We start from the raw sequence: 21,720 nt of genomic DNA on the forward strand, positions 1-21,720 counted from the left end.
GTCTTTTAGCTAGTTAACGGCAAATCAGAGATTTCCAGGAAATCGAAGATTCTGGAAAGTGATATAGTATATGAAACATGTCGCTAACAGCCTGAGAGTAGTGAACAATTGGTTTGTTAGTGTATAAATGAGTTACGTATGTACATACACCGTGTATACATCGTCGTTTTGTGAATAAACATTTTTAAATACGAAGAACATTACAATTTCATTAGTCACTTAATTGAATCAACTTACAACAAGAAAGTTTAGCGGGCGGAACTTCATGTTGTAATTGAAATAATTGAATGAATTTTTAATAAACTAAGGATGGAGCGATTTCCAATAAATTTGAATCGATCATAAAATATATACATTTCTATGAATTATTAATGACCTTCTTGTATTTATTGAATCATTTATATCCTAAATAAACACCATTTCCAATAATTTCATTTCTTTGTACTTAGACGACGCTGTATATTTTTAAATACAAGAAAACTACAGACTTCGACCACAATGTTTCTTCATTTTAAAGTAACAATAAGCAAAAATCACACATAGCTGAATTAGAAGAATAGAGTGGATGTTTGTTGTGTGTTACTTCATTTTCACTTAAAAATGTCTACTGTGCTTTTTGAGACGATGTAGTAACCTGATGCAACATTAAGTCACGAATATTGACTGACTCAAAAGTTTCAGTTACATTTTATAGTGTACTAGTTTGCTGTAACTGTGTTTTACTTTTTAAATTTAATTGACAAATCTTCGACTACACAGCTCTCTTGTCAGACCTTTGCTATTACACCATTGTTGATGTAGATAAATTTTCTTCAATACACACAGTTATTTCTTTCCATTAGCACAAAGTTTATATCATATCCGTGATAAATTTCAGACTTTCCTCTCGTCACCTAAAATCCTAACGATTTAGTTCTAACGAAGTTATAGAAAAGTAGATTTCAGATATTACAAATAATTTCTACTTGGAAAATTCGTTTCAATGCAAAAAACATTTATGCAGATACAAATTCTTATTTCTAGATAGATCGATCATTGTAAAGAAACCAGCTTTAAATATTATTTCCAACCTGTTTTTTGTTCACTTAATTTATAGTCATCTTCTATTCTCAACTATTCCCATTCAAATTTTTTGTGGTAGCTATACAACAGTAGATGTGAAAAAATTCGATCGATTGTTGAGAAGCGGCGTTAACAAAAACTGACACTGTTTGTTATTGTTCTCACCCCTTAATGTAATAGTTCAGTAACTCTTCAACAATATCAAAATTTCAACAACAAAAAGGGGTTTCTGTTCGTCGATCTTCGGCTTTCTGAAATCATTTCTACAATCCCTAAAATTTAATTCATCCGATGCAGTGTGATTAAGCCAAATGGATTTGAACACGGAAAGCGACGCTACAAATAGGCCGGTAGAAGTTTGAGTGCTAAAGTTAATATTTTGAAATATATTCTAATTTTGAAATCTAAAACCAATACAAAAATGAAACAATAAAATCCACCAGAACACAATAGTCAAGTACGTGTGAAAAATTCAATTGGAGTATAAGTACCAAATCAAATAAATACTAAAATATCAATTTAATTCTTCAAAGTAATAAACACTTTCACCATACCAATCCTAACATATTTATTTGAAGGTGAGGGATAGAATACAGATCTAGACCTACTCAACTGACGACATACATATCCAAATCCTTTTGTTGGGCGAATCAATCCCAATTTTCTTGGTGATTCTTTTCCATCGCTTGATCCCCATTCTACTCAGGCCCTTCTCTTCCTTTTTAGATCACTTCGATCTTAGTCTTCCAATTTTCGAAATATTGAGTCAAAACTACTGGAAATATCAACTTTATGTAATATCAAATCACAACTAAGCAACTTTGATATAAATTTGTAGCTATTTACATAAATGAATAAAACCAGCACTTTTGGGAATATATCTCAGCTTTCTGAAGACTGGTTTCTACGAAAAAACACTTTGCAAATTCTGCTTCTAAAATACAAAATTTGGAATATTTCTGCTTTGTTTATTTCTGAGAATATTCAGTATGTAATTATATACTCGAAGAGCACATTTCAAGAACTTTAGATTGAAATCTGTATGTATAAATTTCTGCCAGAGATATGATGAAATTATTTTCTCGCACAGAAGTAGCAAGTTCGAGAACTCACCAGATTGTTTATTTTGGAGAGAACATATTCACTAACACATTTCTATTCTATTCCACCATAGTACTTTTAGGGCGTATAACCATATTTTTAAGTTTGATTCATTATAAGGATTTCACACGTGTATTTTTCCATCTCAATTACATCTAGATTATCTTTTTCATATATTTACAATTTGGATTTTCAATGTATTTGATTCGTCTTATTTATTCACTACCTTCTTCTCTTCACTTTGACTCATTGTTTATTGGTTTATAAGTGAATCCGCAATCTTGATATTGAAGAATTCCATCCAGATACGTTTCGACACTTCACATTTGATATCCAATATATATCATATGTTCAGGATGAATTATACCTTGAAGCAATTTTGATTTATATAAGAGACCTATATAGAACGTTATTCATTACCATATTTTCTCTGTCCCTTCATCACTGTAGATTATAAGCGTATCATATCACATATAAAACTATAAATTTAATTGGAAAAGTTTTCTTTCGAAGATAAAGGAGCGAATAAATTGAATGATTATGTAGAATTGATCAATTTCTAATAAACACAAATTCATATTGAAACAAAAACTGTTACATAATTTTCTCATTCACTAGTTTTCTGAAAAGAATATGAGACATCTTCATTATTCAGTTTGAATGTATATTGATAAGTATTCGATTAGTTATATTAATAGAAAAACAAGACTGACAACAAACAAGATTAACTATCTATTTTCATGTTTTATAATCAAGCTAGAACCACTTGACATATTTTTTATTGATATTTAATTATTATCCCTTCAAATGATGATTTTTAGCTCTTCAGGAGGAAACTAGCTTATGTTTTTTGATGAAACAATAGCTCGTGAAATCTTTCATGATCATGATTTTTCAAAATTCATAGCACGAAGATAGAAAGTTTCCATCTATAGAACTCATTTTGATTATGGAAATCAAAATTTCTTATTATATTCCATTGCAAACTTTTTCTTGAAGTCTGATAACAAATACATGTCGCTAGAGGCCATATATTGAGAAAACGGTGGTTACGGAATAAATTCGAGCCCTATTTTATACAATTTTGATTTGGTTGTCATTGAGTTTTTATACATTGCATTCTCTTGAAGAAATAGCACTTTCTTCTTTAAATTGAACCTATTTTTTGCGACTTTTTCTTTCAAACCCTCCAATAAGGCCACGTAATATTCGCTGTTCATGATTTCATTTTTTTTTTAATATGAATAGATGAATTATAATGCGCATCCAGAAATATTGATGTCATAACCTTGCGTCTTCCCATAGTTGATTCATCATATGGAGTCCACTGGATTGCATCCATTGTCAACTACCCATGCAAAATTCCGAGTTTAGTTTCACTGATATCTTCAGGGTCTAAGCTTTTATAGTAAGCTTGACAATTCGAAAATCATGCAGTTTAATACTGTACTTTTGCATTGTGTTCAAATCCAAAACATTCTTCACATTTAGCGTGTTACTCGTATTCCAAAATTTCATTACTCATACAATTTCATAAAAATATCAATTTATATAATAAACAAAACCGAACAAAATAACCCATTCAAATAAGTGCTGAATGTTTGCAGATGCATCTTTGCAAAGCATATTTTGAAATATAGTTCTTCACTGTAGAAGTTTTGAATTGTAATTTTGTGCAGAACAGAAAACTGAAAATAATCGAGTAATCGTTGCTTGTGTTTTGACAAACTGCACTGGTGCTCGTTTCCAATCTTAGAAAATTACTATTTTAGCTGGAACTCACATTTCAGTAGCTTTGCATGGTCACAAAATGACACTCATATTTTACTGATCTTGTCACAATTTTCTGAAGTAAAACCGGCCTACAATCTAAATAAATGTGTAAACGAACGAAGAGAAAGCATACTGCCGAGAAATTATATCCATAAAACATAATGAAATTAATAATCTCGGATGCAGCAGTTACTGAACCGGGAAATCACTTAATTTGAAACATATTCTGGTTCGTGATGGCGTGAGGTTTTTGCTCGAATCCCACTGTTGGCTAATCAGATGAACTGTAAACTGTATGATGCGAAAGAACCGAGATTTTGGAGCTATTAACCGCACTCACTTTGTTTAAATGTTTTAAAATTTGAATTTATATCCTAAAACTTTCGAAAAATCTCCAATTATTTTAATGAATTGGTTGATAATACGAACAATAAATTGTTGATAATGAATTGATTCTCTTGTCCATCTTATGTGAAAATTAAAAATCCTTCCATTTAGTCATTTTTCAAATAAATTTCAATTACCAGCTAGCTACCGCGACTCTTTCATTTTGTTTTGTATGAATAAAAAAATGATTCCTTAAGTACATATAAGAAATATATGCTGGGAGAAGTTTTTCTAATAAATAAAGAGGAATGATTGTATAATTTTCATTACAAAAAACGGCTAGTTCAATTTAAATTCGGAAACTCTTAATTTATTAGTTTTTAAGTTTCTTCTTCGCTGTCATATTCAGAGTTTCTGGCAAAAAAAAAGCTCCAATTAGCGGTACAGGTCAAGTGAAACATCAAAACTCCACATTAATTAGTCAATCAAACTTTTTATCACCCTTATAATTGGGATATTTGGGGATCAAGCCACAAAATTGTCTTGATTAAGGTTTGTTGGATATTTAAACTTTAGAATTGATTGTTTTTAGGACGATATTCAACAATATCTTGCCAATGGTAATATTGATTATTATTTCAGCTTCGCCTTCCATATTTTTATCGTTGGGTTACATATTTTATGAAATTTTTATTGTTAAGTTGGAAGTAACAAATTGATATGATTTTATTTCGCTTCTAATACTGAACTGACTATTTTTAAAAGGAATTCTGAGATGTGATAATAATGTGTAAAGATTCTCGAAGATAATCATATAGATAATTTTTTCTTATTGACGAATAGTATACAAACAAATATTCGAAGTATATATGGTCTTAACCCAAGCTCTGTACATTGGTAAAACCATTGTTAAGTCTTAAATGCAAAAAATTATCGTACATTTTTCGCACGTAAATGGATTTGAATAAATAGTAATCTCATGGTGCAAGGTCTATACTAAATGCTGGGAATGGTAGGAGCTCAGTACCACCAAGCTCTTTGATCTTATTTTACGCATCTTTCTCAGTATGTGGCTTAGCATCGTCTCGTTCCAAGAGAACTCGCTTTCGGTTGAATACATCCGGATATTTCTCCAATAAAACCTCACACATTCTCAGCTGTCCAAGATATACCTTGGTATTGAGAGCTCCACCATCTGGAATGATTTCGAAGAACACTAATCTTTAACAGTTTCATCAGATATACAACAAGATTTTGTTATGGTAATTGTCTTTGTATAACCACCGATTTTCCATGTTTGGGTTGTTTGAATGGATCTATTTTTTATCACAAGTTACGATGCATCTAATAAAACGATCTTCTTTCGCCAAGGCAAGGAGCTCTTTACACAACTCTATTAAAAGTTTTGTTCAAATCTCGATTGATTCGTCAACTTTCATAGATCTTACCTAATGATTTTAAATGGCAATGTTGGTATCTTCAGAAAGTCCAAGGAAGATTGATACTTATGATTATCTGCCACTGCTCCCCTTGTAACCTCAATAACCAACGCAGGTTGATGCGCTAACGATCTTCGTTGCTCTTAATTGTGTCTTCCCGTTCGATTTCGTATATCTTCCTTGCTACCGCGGTCGCTATAAAGTTTTGTTTTCAATAACGTAGTCACCCAGCATAGATTCCATTAAGAAAATACCGATCGCTCATATTCCACAGTTGAGTACCCTAAACCATCGTTTTTAGAAACTCATCCGATGCTTCCAAAAGAAGCCAAATAACAATTCAGTTTCGCACCAACAACACATATTTTATTTTAATTGTCTTCAAATTGTAATAATAAATATTTTTGAGAAGCTACTCCAGGATATCAAATTTGATATTCACTCCATACTATTCATTAGGAAAACGTATGCGTCGTCAATAAACAAAGAGAGAATGATTAAAATAAAGTAAAGCATTTGTACTCTTCATAGAATTAGAGAGTAATCTTAACAAGTTGCGACATGTTCAGATTGAGGAATTTTCACATAGAAAAATCGACATGTAATACCAACAACACATAATTTGGTTTCTATTCCACTGTATAACATATAATACAACATATATAGCTTACAGGAAGAAATAACGCAGTAGAATTATTCTTATATAAATTTTGCGTTATGTTATGATATAGAAGATTATATCTATTTCCATTCGTTATATATATATATATATATATATATATATATATATATATATATATATATATATATATATATATATATATATACATTCTTACGTAACGTGCTTTTCAGTTAACCCTCAAAACTATAAAAATGGATGAAAAAAGATACAGCCGAACAAAGCCGTCAGACACAAATAGAATTCCTAAAAGTTTTCTAACCGCTTTTTCCAAGCCTTCTAGAACGATAAAGTTGGTAAATTTCATTATTGTTTCAGTTACGACACCCGAGGTGGTCACGCAACGCTGGCGAAACATTGGCAGGACACCAATTTGGAGTCCAGGGCATTTTTCAGGACGATGACCGAACCTTCGACTCTCAGTATCGATAATGTTGCTGAAAAGGACGAAGGAGAATATAGATGCAGGATAGATTTTTTGCGGTCGCCTACCAGAAATGCTAGAGTTGCTCTTAATGTCATCGGTGAGTAATGAACTATAATTTAAATGAGAGAGTTATCTTAAAACAATTCGTTATGTCCAGAGATGATGACTTTACTTTTTTTAGAAAATATTTCATTGTCATTAGCACATACAATACCCAACACAATCGCCGATATTGTTGAGTGCTATTCATGATTATATACAGTATGTCAAAATTCGTTGACGATTTATTATTTAGCTTTCCTTAAAAGTTATTCATTTTAACAAGATCTGCATGGTTCAAAACGTTTTTGGTATGTGTTTTTTGGTACACAGTAAAATAACTTTATTTTGGACAATATCGAGAATTATTATCAAAATATCAAAATTAAATCACGAAATGTAATCATGTGTCTATATAAACGGAATGTTAACTATCTAATTGGTAGAAGTAGAAGTCTTTTCTAACCACGTGAGAAACAAAAAGTGGTAGTCCAAGTCCAAAGCTTCTAACATATTTATATATGCCTTAAAGAAATCACAACGAAATAAAAAGAAAACGATTTTGGTGAATATACGAACCAGCAAATATTAGAATATCTAAGGGATCAGGTGCTTATCATGTAGCCCTTATTACAGAAAACTTACGAGATCTAAAAAAAAACTATGACAAGGCAAGATACTGAAGTGTTTTGGTCTGAGAATGAATTTGAAAATAACTAAAAAATGAAGGATTGAAACGACGTGTATCTTGGAACAGATATTGAATATACAGGGAATGAGGACTAAGGGATTACTTAGAGAATAAGAAATTCTTCAAATATTTATCATAGAATAAACCACTGCTGCATCAATAAAAGTAGTAGTCTCAAAAAAGACCCAACCGAATGTTTAGAAAGCAATTTCTGGACTCATAATGTCCTATGTGTGGCCATGGACACAGATTAAGACATTTAAGTTGGTGAAGTCGATAACAAAGAATAGAAGATTCAGCCCCATTGAGAGGGAAGGACGCAAATATAAGCAAATATTGAGGAGAGAAAGACCTGAAGCGGCATAGAGTGAAGTAATTGGTATTATACTTATGACAAGAGGTACAACATGAAAAGAAGCTAAGAAAGTATTTACCAAAAAACAAATGGACAAAATTTGCATACAGCAACTGCTTACGGGCATTTTTTTGATATCAGCGAACAGCCAGTAGTCACTGGTGGTCAAAATTCGACTAAACGGTGGGTAACATAGCTATTCGTTCAATTCAACCATCGTTCTCATCGACTTGCGCATCGGTGCATTGACTTTTTTGATATTGTCTGGAGTAACAATCCCAATTGGACGACCAGAGTGCTCGTATGAGTATAAACAATCCGTATAACACTTTTGGAGCCATTGCCATGCTTGTACAGTATTCTTTTTTTCATCAAAGAGCAATGACGCAAATTAACACACGAAGTTATTTTGAAAACATTGTTTTGAAAATAACAAAAATAGCTTCATTTAAATGGCTGCCACTTTTTGCCGATCAATAAAAATATCATATAGTTTGAAACATATTCTTTTGAAAGCTGGTACTTCATGAACGTCATTTGGATTTAAAAATGACAGCGTTAGTCAGAAGACTTATTGAGTGATGAATTTTTGTATGTTCAAAACGATGTTCAGAATAAAAATATATAAAACGTATTACATTAACATACTTTATTATTTCACTTGGAATTGTAATCGACAGTTATTCAAACAATATCAGAAACTAATTCTTTCGACACATTCTCTCTAATTGGAATATATATTCAGTCAAAGTTGAGGGGGAATAATACTGAGCTTTCGCAACAGTATTGTATCCAGATTCTAGTGACAGTACAATTTTGGATATTTCCATTTTTTGGCCATAGATTTATTGGTATAGAATGTATCATTGTGTTTTGGAATTGTAATATCTGCTCTTGCAATAATTAGAATAGTCGCATTTTACCTTGTGGAACAGTGACCTATATATAATTTCATATTCGGTAATTGTAGAAATTTCGCTATACCAAACTATGTATATTTTTTGTTAAATTGATACATTTTATGTCTACATGTCAACTTATGGAAACTCTGGTTTCAGTATTCGGTAATAAACTAACAAAGTAATTTCAAATAAATACTTCACCTTGAATTGCATTGTGAAGTATTTCAGCATAACTCAATAATAAAACTATCACTTTTGGAAAATTAACAGCAAGAACAGTTGTGTGCAGGGCCGGATTAAGCTAGGGGCTTGGGGGCTATAGCCCCGGGCCCCAGGTCCAAGAGGGCCTCTTCGTTTGGAAATAACTCTGTATTTTTTCATGTGTTGATACCACAAATCTAACGTATTGATATTATTTTGTGTATTTTTCCGGGTTTCCGAGTTCCTTAAGGGGGCCCCGTCATTATTTTAGCCGCGGGCCTTGGTTGTGTGTATGTTTTTGTCGTTTCGTTATAGAAACACCTGCACATGTATTGATACCTATGTATGTAGTAGATTTGCGCCTTCATCGTCGTTAACTTGGAAAACGTGCCTAATCAATTTACATACATGTGACAATTCTTGGTTGACTTAAGTTATCATAATAGCAGTAAGAAATTATTTTTTACTATAATTACGAATATTCTTTACTACACTTTATACAGAATTAATAAAATTGGTAATTGTGTATAATGTAATAACAATGTATTCCAAATGACAATTAATTATCTGATCATTGTCCAATACACCAAATCAATTAATTATGGATGGTGACGAAAACTTCTGTTACTGTACAACACAATCCTATTCAAATAAAACAATTTTTAGCTAAATTGGTATTGTAAGCGTTCCAGAATATATGGTCGTTTCGATATGAGGGTCAATATTGCTGCTTGGAATAATACTATAACCTGCTTGGCCGGAAATCCCCAAAGGAGAGCTCAAATATCACCCCAGATAGACATAGCCCGAGTCGGGTATACGAAACATAACCTAAATATTTAATATAACACTGAAATAAGGCACTTTCGTTGAATATTGAGCGATATGTTGAATTTTCATGTAACAATTATTTGAATACCATTTAGTATATTATCATGAAGTTCAATTGCTCATCATTGTTTGTTAATAATCATAATTCCATTATTTACTTTGGATAGATCCATTATTATTACCCGTAAATACCTAGATTTTTTTTCTCATTGGCGTTTGGTGCTTATACTGATTAAAATTCTAAAAAATCATAAACAACTATACACTAATTACTGGAAATAGTAAAATATATATTTCATATCCTCAAATCAGAACGGTTATATAAATGTATTTATTATAAAAATATCTCAATATTTTACAAACTCTTTAATTGAGACATTTCCACATTTTATGAAGGTTCTAAATTGGTGTGTATGTAGATGCTACAAAGTTAATCTATAGCACTTCTACTACAGTTCAGCTTGTTAACGACTTTGCAAATCGTAAACTTTCTAGTTTAAATTCACCATTTAGCATCTTGAAAAAGTTAAGTATTTTTTTATTCGATGTTTTTCGAACGAGTATGTAAATTGTGTGTACAAAATGTTACTTAACTGATAAAGAGATGGAACATATTTTTTCCTAAGTATTACATGGTAGTTTTAACGCGAATAATTTCAATCAAATTAGAACGTTTTTTGTTATCGGAAAAAAGTGTATTAAAACAGAAAATCATTGAAGTTATGGTGAATATATGAAAATTCGGGAGAATAAACTGTATCACTAAGTATTCAAGAATAACAATTTGCTTTTCTTCAAACGTACATTAAAGTTAACCAAATGTACAATCGAAGAATTAACTGATTAGTCTTCAATGTTAACAAAGAAATAAAAATTGAGTAAAACTGATATCTACTATGGATTACTGCTTGTCCTAGATAACAGGATATGTTTATGTTGGACAGAAAATGCACCTCAAAACTAAGCTATACGACTAAACGCATAATAAGGAATTGATCGAAATGCCAAAAGCTCTGAAAGCTTGCTTAGTATACCAAATTTATTTTGACAGAGCAGATTTTACTACGTAGAGGACAAAATCTACATCCACATCCATGTGTAAAAAACTACGGACCTCCAGAGCATCATACTTGTGAGAATATGAAATGGAGATCCTTTAGCAGCTAGAGCCTTTCCACGTTCTGTTCTTTTCGAAAGGAGTGGAGTTGATAAATCGCCTGCAAGTTCGAGCATCCTCAGGCCACAGCCAGAAACTCGTACACTATATATATTAAAAAAATTAGGTGTAGCTATACTTAGTGTATATCATCAAAATAATCCAATGTTCTTATTAACCTAAAATTTATACTTTAACTAGAAATTTGATTGTTGTAAATTGTTGTTTGGCTTTAACTATGAATATATAGTTCCAGATCTATAGCGAGCATCATCATCACAGCCTTACAGGGGGCTTTCACTTTCTCAAGCCTCGAAAGCCATCCATTCCGGTCTGTTTCAAGGACCATCTAATTTGCTATCCCAATCTTTGTAGCATTTTCAGAGGCCACGTCCTGCTTATCTGAGCCTGCCAATCTTAATTGTTGTTATTTTTTCTGTGTTTTCTGATCCTCTTCACATGTTGTGGAGCTCAAAGCTATATCAATCTCCACTGAGATTATTTTCTTGAACTCATCAACGGCTTTGATGTTATACTCTCCAATTGTAATATTTTGAGTTGCATTTCTAGCCCTGCGGTCTTACATCGCATCCTTGAACTTTATCTTATTCGCATTGATTTGTACTCCCATATTCTTTATATCGGTCTCAAAATTTACAATAGTTTTCTTTACTTTCCTTAGAGTTCTAGAGGTTAGGTATATGGTATCGGTGATGTTCTATTGAATATGGTACTTCTAGTGCGGAGTTCCGCACCTCTAACTACTTTTTAGAGTTTAATGCTGAACAGGAGACACGCCAACGCGTCACCCTACCTCCCACCTACTGTTGTCGAAAATAGGTCTGAAATTTCATTTTGTATTTTCACGTGATATTCAACTTAGTCAATTGAAATTTTAGATATGTGTAGTTCATTAGTGCCCTAGTAGGGTTTCGGTCTTAGAAAGCTATTATATACCGCCCTTAAATCGATAAAAATTGGGAAAGTGTCGATGTTGTACTCGTAGATGTTCTATAGAATCTTGTGTAGTATGAGAATCTGAATTGTATGCCAAAATTTCATATGAATTATTCAGTAGTTTCTTTGCTATGGATTTACTACACTCTATCTGATTACCTTTTGTGCAAGGGACATACAACGCCCACACTCAACTCCGGCATTTTCTTTCCGCGTCATACTTCTTGCATGACTTGTAGGATGGTTTGGTCAAGCATCTGTCCACCAGCCATAAACAGTTCTGCTATGATTATATTATTTCTGGGAACTTTGTGATTTTCCAGCTTCTTTATAAACTCCCGTAATTCTTTTAGATTTGACGGTTCGTCTAGGTCATAATTTAACGTTTCTAACTCATTATTTTTAGAGCCTTGGTCCGTTGGGAGACATGCTCCACCAAAATATTAAGGATGTAATTCTATCCCGACCCCCCATTAATATATTGCATTTTTCTACAAATGAATTGAAATTCATTCATTCGTCAGCCCGTGTATTTCCCCGATATTTCCGTGTACGGGGATCACAGACTGAGAGACGAGAGCCGAAATAAAAAAAATTGTATAGCAAATCATTTATTGTCAAAAATTATAAACCACAACTTTTTTTAGGATACAACTGAAACTAATGAGAGCTCTATTATTTCTCATGATTAATAATGAGAATGTAGGTTCTTTCATAATGTGGCGGAATAATAAACGAACCACCTCAACATGTCAGCAAAACGCATTTTTTATAACGATGCGCTTAATATCAAGAATCTCGCATCGCATGACAGATTTACTGCTTAATTTTAGATTGTTCGGTTATGCTACTACATTATTAAAACACCCAATTAAAAGTTTCACATTGTCCTGATTATACCAAAAAATTAATATTGCTGCTCATAATCTTTCCTCTGTGTGCTTTTTTTAACTATTTAATGAATGAAAAAGGAAGCCGACTATGAGGAAACTCAATTATTTGGCACGACGAACAAATGAGAAGGATGAAATGAAATGTATATAACACATACCTCTTTATTTGGAGAAATAATTCCTTTGTGGTACTTATACATACCCACATTGGATCCAGCGTTGCATTGACATCATGAATAACTCACTCTATCAATTTGACTTGTAATAATTTGTGTCACTATTATTACAGTTTGTAGCATCCCCCACAATTTTTTAAGTAAATGATGAGAATTGAAATGAACAACTTCACCAATATTTCTATATGTCAAACAAATTGTCAGTTTTTATACACTTCACATGAGGACTACCTGCCCCATATGCTGAATAAACTGCTTCTTCTTCTTCAGGTGCCATGTCCATTTATTGAAGATTGGCGACAATTTCGGCATACTTCTTTCGGTCCTGAGTAGCGCAAATTAAAGATGACGTGTTCATACCAGTCCAATCGCGTATGTTTTTTAACCATGAATGTTTTCTGAGACCAGGTCCACGTTTTACTTCGACGTTAGTGCCTTCATGTGTCGTTATGCAGCTGCCAAGATATTTAAATTTCTGAACTTTCTCTATTGCAGTGTTATAGATGTTTAAGTTCAGTTGTGGTTTTGGAAGTCTTGTTATGGCCTATACTGTTTTTGTTACATTAATTTTCATGCCTAGCTGATCTCCAACTTCTACAACTTTGTTGATTAGGCGTTGAAGGGTTTCTGAATTATCTTCAATGATAACCGTGTCGTCTGCATAACGTCTGCCGTTAATTGTTATTCCATCTTCGTCATCGCCTATTTTTTGGTTAAATATGTGCGCAGAGTGGATACTAAATAGTATTGGCGACAAAACACAACCTTGCCGCACCCCCTTTTCTATAAACACCGATTCTGATGTCCATATCTAACCGTTGCTTCTCGATTCTAATAAAGATTTCTTATAAACTCGATGTCTTGTTTGCTAACCCTTTTTTCTGTAGTAATGTGAGAAGGATGGTATGATTAACTCGATCCAAGGCTTTTTCGTAGTCTATGAAACAGGCATCTCTCGACATTAACAAGCTGGCTAATACTTTCCTTGTTCTTAGAACTTCGCGAAATCCCGATTGGGTATCGCTTTGATCGGTACTTTTTAGATTGTATAATTTTAAGTAGGATCTTAAGCACTTAAGTTTGAATTCATCACATTTCTTGACTTTTGATTTCTTAGGAAGGGGAATAAATATAGAGGTAAGCCAGTTATTTGGAATATTACCTGTTCAGATTTCAAATTACAAAAATAACAATTGTCCAACAATATATATCGATGTCCATTTTTTTTTTCATTGGAAATATGTTAATCACGTATGTTCTTTTTTATGTGTGCTGAAAGTTATGTTGGCTTGGACGGTAATCGTGAACCCCAGTAATCTACTCTTAGGGTTTTCGACGAATGTATCGGCATACAAATTGTGGGAAAGGATGAACTACTCCCATGACAGATTCCTTTTTCAATCGGGAGGGTTTTCGTCTTTTGTCCATTATCGTTATATTGGCAGTTGTTTCAAGTGATACAACAATGGTCAAAAGTTGAACGAAAGTGATTTTGTTCATATATATTACTTCCTATCTAATAATCATATATAGAGAAGGAACAAATTCACTCGGGATATCAGAAGCAAATGTTTAGAGTGGAGATCGAGTGATTGACATACTTATATTGATGACATAATGGAAATAGTTCGAAATAAAATCTAAATAGAAGCGAAATAAAAATCAAATATATCTAAAATAGTTATTTATGTAACAAAAGTTTAAAGTAGTCTTCACACACAAATTGCATACATTATTTCTTCTACTATTTCATTACTATTTTTTCAAAATAGAGACGTTTATTAATGGTAATTATCCTTACAAAATATATAATATATTGAACATTTTTATAAAGATAAGAAAAAAATAACAAATCAACATTTGATTTATTGAATTTGTGAACTCTTGCCTTCGGCATATATGAATGCCACATAAAAAGAATCATAACAACAAAAGTAAAAAATAAAAATAGCATCAGCGCGACTTGAACCTACAATATCCGGCATGTGAGCCTCGTAGTCCAGTCACTACACTTCGAAGACCTTAATAATTGACATACAACTGCCTAAAGTATGTTTCTTTAAGAAGTAGTGCGTGGAGTGAAATTTTTCGTAATCGAAAGTGTGTTTTAAGTACGTACTTTACGCTCTTAGTAGAAAGAAAAATTTCTAATCTCATGGTAATATTTCCAATGACTTAAATTCCAATACCTAATCATTATCACTGACGTTTCTTAGAAAGAATGAATCCAGAGGATTTGAATCGAGTTTTTATGTAATGTCATCTGAATTACCCTTATACTTTGTTTTCGGCATTCCTGTTGTATATTGAAAGCAAAATACCGGGTGTATGTGTGGATATTTGACTTTGAGTGGTTAACATCTGACGAGGTGTGATAAAAAATACTGTGAAAATCTTGATTGTAATTTACACTGTATATATTTTAATTAGGTAGTAGTTATTTAACATTTGTTAAGTATCACTCAAAATATAAAAATCTGTGTACTGTGATAATGAAGCAACTTTGAAGGATGTTTAAAACTATTGTGAGCGATTTAAGAGTGGAAATGATTTAGTTAATGTTGACGATCAAACATGGCGTGTTCCGATTTCAAAAACACATTAACATATGTAAAAAGTGGATATTTTGGATCATAATAAACAGAACAAAAAGAGACTTAATTACAAACTCAAAATGTCTTATCAAATATTATAATAAGGGGAACTAGTAAGAGTTGAGTTTGTTCTGAGGTCTCAATTTATGAACAAAATAGAAATTTCGTATCAGTTCTCATGGAATTTCTGGCTATCACTTTGAGACAAAGATTTAGAGGTTTCCGTGGAATGATATCTGGTTTTAATATATCCATTCAATGAAGAGCGTGACATTGTTTTCTTCACTTGGTTTTGTAATACCAACGACCTGATCAAAATACTCACGATAACCGGTCAAAAGTGATTGAAAATGGGATATTAACAGCTCTAGAAACCAATTCTGTTGGGTTTCTAATTTTGTATTTTTCTGAAAAAGCATGAAATTTTAATCAAACTCTGTAATTTTTGAGTACGCCACACGATTTTTCCCATGTTAATCTATAAATCCTACACTACAGGAGAACGAATTTTTCTATCTTCTCATATGTATTTTTTTATTGTTTCAAACACAGCAAAAAATTCACTTCTTTCCCTAAACACACAAATCATGAATGCAATTCGAATTATATTTTCTATCTATCAAATTTTTTCTTAGTAAAACTGTTATTTTCATATGCGATGTAGCTACAAGAATATTCTAAAGGAAGTTTGTACTGAAGTGAAAGGGAATAGAAAATCAGTCCCTATGCTGTAAAGCTTCCAACGTAAATATAGAGAAACATGAAAGCAATTCCAGTCAAACTTCATTCGAGCTTATATAATGTCTATTGCTTCACTACTATTCGAGTCCGAAAGGAAATGAAAAACGCTTGTACATCGGCGATTGTTCCTTGTAAAGGAAATGAATTGATTTCTGATAAAATTAGATTTAGGAGTATCTTGAAATGGGACATTTATTGTAAGCAAATGAAGATTTCAATGATTGAGTCTCTCAAAAGTATTGAAATTGATTTTAACTGTTGAAAAACATCGAGGAAAATATGCAAGATGTTTTTCGTGATATAAAGAAAGGAAAAAAAATCAATTGAAATTATCTTGGAATTTGTAATGTTCAATTAAGACTCTTCATTCAATCTGATTAGAAACTGATATTAGAACATGTGGTTAAATATATAAAACGATTCACCCCGACTTACATCATGTTACTAAAAGGACGTGGGAGATATTTGATGACGAAGAAATACTCAAAAAATTTGAAGTGCAATACCCAAATTTCATTGTAAATACTTTCCTCATTTAAAAATGGACTAGTATTGGTTCTTGGTCTCAAATATAGTTTCAAAGACTTGTTATTGATTTGTTATAGCTGTTACAAAATCTTTCTAATGACGTACATTGAACGTTGTATTAACAATATTAAACCTCTAGATATAGTTTTCAATATTAATGCATAGTTTAGAACTGAAAATTTGAAAATCAGTAGTATCCAACAAATTGAATTGAATTGAATAATCACCATAGTATCCATCTGGAAAATTATATGGTTTGTTTCTGATATAATCAATAAAAGACAACACATTAGAGGAACTGAATAAATTGAACAAAGCACCAGATCACCCATTTCTTTAACCATATTTGATTAATGTTTTGCTCAAGCAGCATTAATCATGGATTTAATTTTTTTTATTTTTATTTTTTTATTTACTTGAACATGTACATGTAGAAAATTATAACGGATATTCTATGGTTAATATATCTGTCACACAAACAAAGATTTCTCGTGTATTTCATTATATTTGTAGGCAATACCTTTCACTGCCACATCAAACTCTTCATTTACCAAAATGATCAATGCAACATGCAAAAATTTGACATGAATAAGTTGATTCCTAACTTTAATCAAATTAATTTACTGGTCATTCCGTAGAGTATCAGCATCATTTTATGTGAGCAGAGCTGGTAACATTAAAGATGTGAGAAATATAGAAATATTAGGAAACTTGCTATTTGCCAATTTGAGAATGTGGGAGAAAATTATTGGAATGATTGACATGAATGAAGGCAGTATACACAGATTACAAGTACAACTATCACAATAAGTAGTACTAATATGACGGATAAAGAAAATATATCTGTAACTTTTAACAATGATTTTTTTGCCTATATATAACACTGGTCGAAAAAAAATTTTTTTCATAACACAAAAATAAATAGCATATTGTGATAGAATTGACCTATACAAATACGAGAAAATGAAAAAATTAATTGTTAACACTCAAGGTTCTAAAGTTACATTTATAGAACCGTATTCATTGGGTAAAATATTTAATATTTATTGAAAAAATAATTTCACATTTTTTAAATCGTATATATTGAGAATATTGATAGTTCACATCTAATAAACATGCCTCGCAGCTATTAAAGATAAAAACATTTAAAAAATCAATTTAAATATTATTTAGCTCTACTTTTTCCTTTCCTTTCTCAAGAGTAATCACCCATCATGACCGAATCCCATCGTCCTTGATATCGAATTTCTATTGTTCAAAAATCTTGGCGGAATCTTTCACCCTGATCATCACTGACAGCCCCAAATTCTCAAAAAACAAATTGACAGATGGTAATGGAGCAAATGAATTTTCCATGACATTCGAGCACCAAGGCGACTAGAAGTTCACCAACTAACTGTTGGTAGTTTGAATTCATATTGTTGCCAAAAAATCCGCTCAATACACTAACAAATGCCTTTCATGCTCTAGGTTCCTGTCTGCAGAACAATTTTCTTATTTGTGGCCCAATAAAAATACCTGCCTTTAATTTGGTATCATCCAACTGGGGAAAGACTTCTCTGAGGTGTTTGAATCCATCAACATCTTTATCCAACTTTGCAAAGTTTTTCATCAATCCAAGTTTATTGTGTCCCCTAGACAAAAAAACAGCAATGTTTCGTAAACCCTCCCTGAAGTCCCATTAAAATTTCAATCACCTTCGGGTCCCTACATACTCGTATCTACCACTTATACTTGTTGTAGTTAATTTTTTATTCCCATAATCCACTGCACCAATGACATACTACAACTAACACAGCACGCGTTGGGGGATCACTGTTTGTTTCGGTCTTCAATTATAGTACCAAAATACTTGAAATAGGCTTTTTTCACATTTTCAAAAAATGGCCTGGCTTGCGAATTCACCATAAATTCTCCACAAATATAGCAAAATTTGTCAGGAGAAGTTTTACAATTCAGTTATTTTTTATGAAGGTCACGCCGGTGTTATGAAAATCTTGTGGGCCAATGTCATAATTTTTGTTTTTATCCTGATAGGTAAAGATGGAGCACAGTATCCTATTCGCGAATAAAGTCTATTACTTTCTTATTAAATAAGATAATGAGAATAACACCAGAAATGATTGATTCTGTAACCTCAAAGTTTGCTCAACTTATTTAGTAATTTTGTGTATAGCTATGTGTGAAAAATATTATTCCATACATTTCAATTAAATTTATGGAAATTTCAGAAATTTAATCATAACTTACAGCAAAAACAAACCAAAAAACTTCACTGAAACACAAACAAAACTATCAAATTGATATTACGACAAGTTATGTAAATTTGCACTCCCAATAACAATTTGCATAATCGTATCCAGAGAGGTTGAATTATATATTCTACGTAATATTCCGGGTGGCAATTATTTTTTAAGCTTTTCATGATAATAGTAGGCTGAATATGTATATAACTTCTCAAACTTTAGGGTAATAGGAGTCTTTTGAATACGGTCTTCTGGTAACAATTAAATATCACTTAAATGCTAAATATTACTAGTTACATAGAAGAAATCCATGAGGATATGAAAAACTTGATATTATTAGTAAAAATAAATATTTGTGCGAAATCATGTGCCACTTTCAGTCTCTCTACAAATTCATTCCTCTTTCCACACCTTTCGAAGTTGAGACTATCCTCCTTCCAATTTCAGGACACTTAGCCATTGTTACATACTTTATTTATGTACATGTCCCCAGATAAGTAGAAGATTAAAACACTCGATTTTAATTTCCATTTTCTGTAGTCCAGCCGTTCTTGGCTAAATTCTAATTTGTAACATACTTTTTCTCTACAGTAAAATGCTTCTCATGTGGGAAATATAAAATTTATTGAGATGAGTTGTTTCGAATAACAAACATCAAAATCATCGGTCAACTACAATTTTCTTATTCTATTTTCACAAATCAAAAAATAATATTCGTAAATACAATATTAATATTAAAAGAAAAAGTAAGGGAATTGGTATTAGGGAACCTCTATGGGGTTTTATCAAGAAAACCTGCTAACAGGAAGAGAGAATTATAAGAAAAGATAGATTCAGATACCCAAATAACACTCTGAAATCGAAGCATAATTATAAACATAAGAAAAACACATTTACAGAGAATTCGTTAAGCAAATAGAATTTATCTGTATGAATTTGTTACCTTCTAGAAAAAGATTAACAAGCAAGGCGATTGCAGTTTTGTTTGTCTCGAGAAAGGCTAATTCTGAGAAACAAATTATGATAAATTGACAATTTTTGTTTGACAGAAAAACCAGGTTTAATGAGCTTGCTAACTTACAAATTATTCTCTAAACATTTATTGACAAACTTCCTTTAAATATTCAACCAACTCATTTCTTTTAGCATGAGTGTTTCTTTATTCAACAGACAAAATTACTGATTACCTCAATAATCAGTTTGTTACAAAATGGCTTAGAAGAACCTTCCAATAACAGATTTTTTCATGAGAAAAGGTGAAATAGATAATTAATCAAGCACACATTCAGAACAATAGTAAAATATTCGGAACTAGATAAATATTGAACATTATACGGAAAATTTGATTTTAATATTTGGTATAACGGTTTGATGTGGATATTTTACGGAACACGTCTCCGCCCTAGATCCAGTCCTGCCTACATGTATTGAAATTCTAAAATCCGGCAAAGGCCCGCATGGCGTGTTTGACTTACTTTTTATAAACCACGAAATCAGTTTGATGTTTATTATTTTATATTCGTTTCAATGGCAAGCGGTTTATTTACATTGTATCTTTTGGATAAGTTATAAAAAGTTCTATTCATTTATTTGTTTTTTTTTTATTTTTTTAGAATTCTCAAGAAATTCTATTGGATATATAAGAGGGTTGATTTAGCGCAGTTTAGTTCGGTTTATATTGGATAGTCGTAGTGAACAGAACGAATTATCAAAGTAATTGAAGAATTTAAATGGATTAGTTAAGTTAGTTAATTGATAGTGATAAGTGAGTTATCATAAATTAGTGTAATGTATAATATTTAACTAAATTAAGAATGTGAGAGACAGTGTTCATCAATCAGCCTCACGAATAGACACCGTATAAATAATTGAGAAAACCATTATAATATAAAAAAATATCATAATTACTGTTTTTCTTGTTTGCCATGAAAAAAAAATAGTCGTTGAACCTGTTAGAAGACGCATTGTATATTATTTCACACTTGACACTAATGTAATAGCACTTTCTCACTAAATTACTCTTTTTTCAAGACATTCGGAATTCGTGTTTCCCAATTCTACTTTCAGTTCTGTCAATTTCAGGACACTTTGTTACTTTTACGTTCTTATTAGTTTATATTACCCCACAATTGACACTAATGTAACGCTTTTTTCGTTCTTTCTACTAATTCACTTTCCTTTCCCAATGTTTCGGATACGTGATGTTTCAACAATGTTCTTGGACAACAGTGAAAGTTGCGACCCTGAACGTGATGCAGGCCTACTTATAGCAGATTTCTGGAATGGATATAAATCTATACCATAGTAAATTTAAATACGTGTAATTAGTTAATTTTTTCACAATATAGACATAAAATGTTTGATGATTTTTCATATATTTATTGATCAAGATTGGATAGAAACTTATTGAAGCCATTTGGTGTAAGGAATATATCCCACTTTTTTATTCCATGAACCTAAAACTACAACAATCAATTTCAATTCCAATATATTGTAATTACCCTACATTTTTCACTCTAAGTTTATGATTAGTTTCAATGGGTACTGAAGCAACAACTTTTACAGTTTCTAAAGGCCGCTTGACATAATGCAAGAAATTGCA

The 21,720-nt window shown here is 31.7% G+C and overlaps 1 protein-coding gene across 3 annotated transcripts in view; it reads left to right on the plus strand.

Moving 5' to 3' along the window:
* The window catches only part of LOC130891204 (nephrin-like), a 732,788-nt gene that overhangs the window by 554,628 nt on the left and 156,440 nt on the right, over window positions 1-21,720 (plus strand). For all 3 annotated transcript variants that reach the window (XM_057795810.1, XM_057795809.1, XM_057795811.1), the window contains exon 4: window positions 6,700-6,905. In XM_057795810.1, the coding sequence (XP_057651793.1) occupies window positions 6,700-6,905 (206 nt within the window). The remainder of the gene's footprint in view (window positions 1-6,699; window positions 6,906-21,720) is intronic.

Source organism: Diorhabda carinulata, chromosome 3 (genome assembly GCF_026250575.1).
Source record: "Diorhabda carinulata isolate Delta chromosome 3, icDioCari1.1, whole genome shotgun sequence".
Taxonomy (NCBI): Eukaryota; Metazoa; Arthropoda; class Insecta; order Coleoptera; family Chrysomelidae; genus Diorhabda; species Diorhabda carinulata.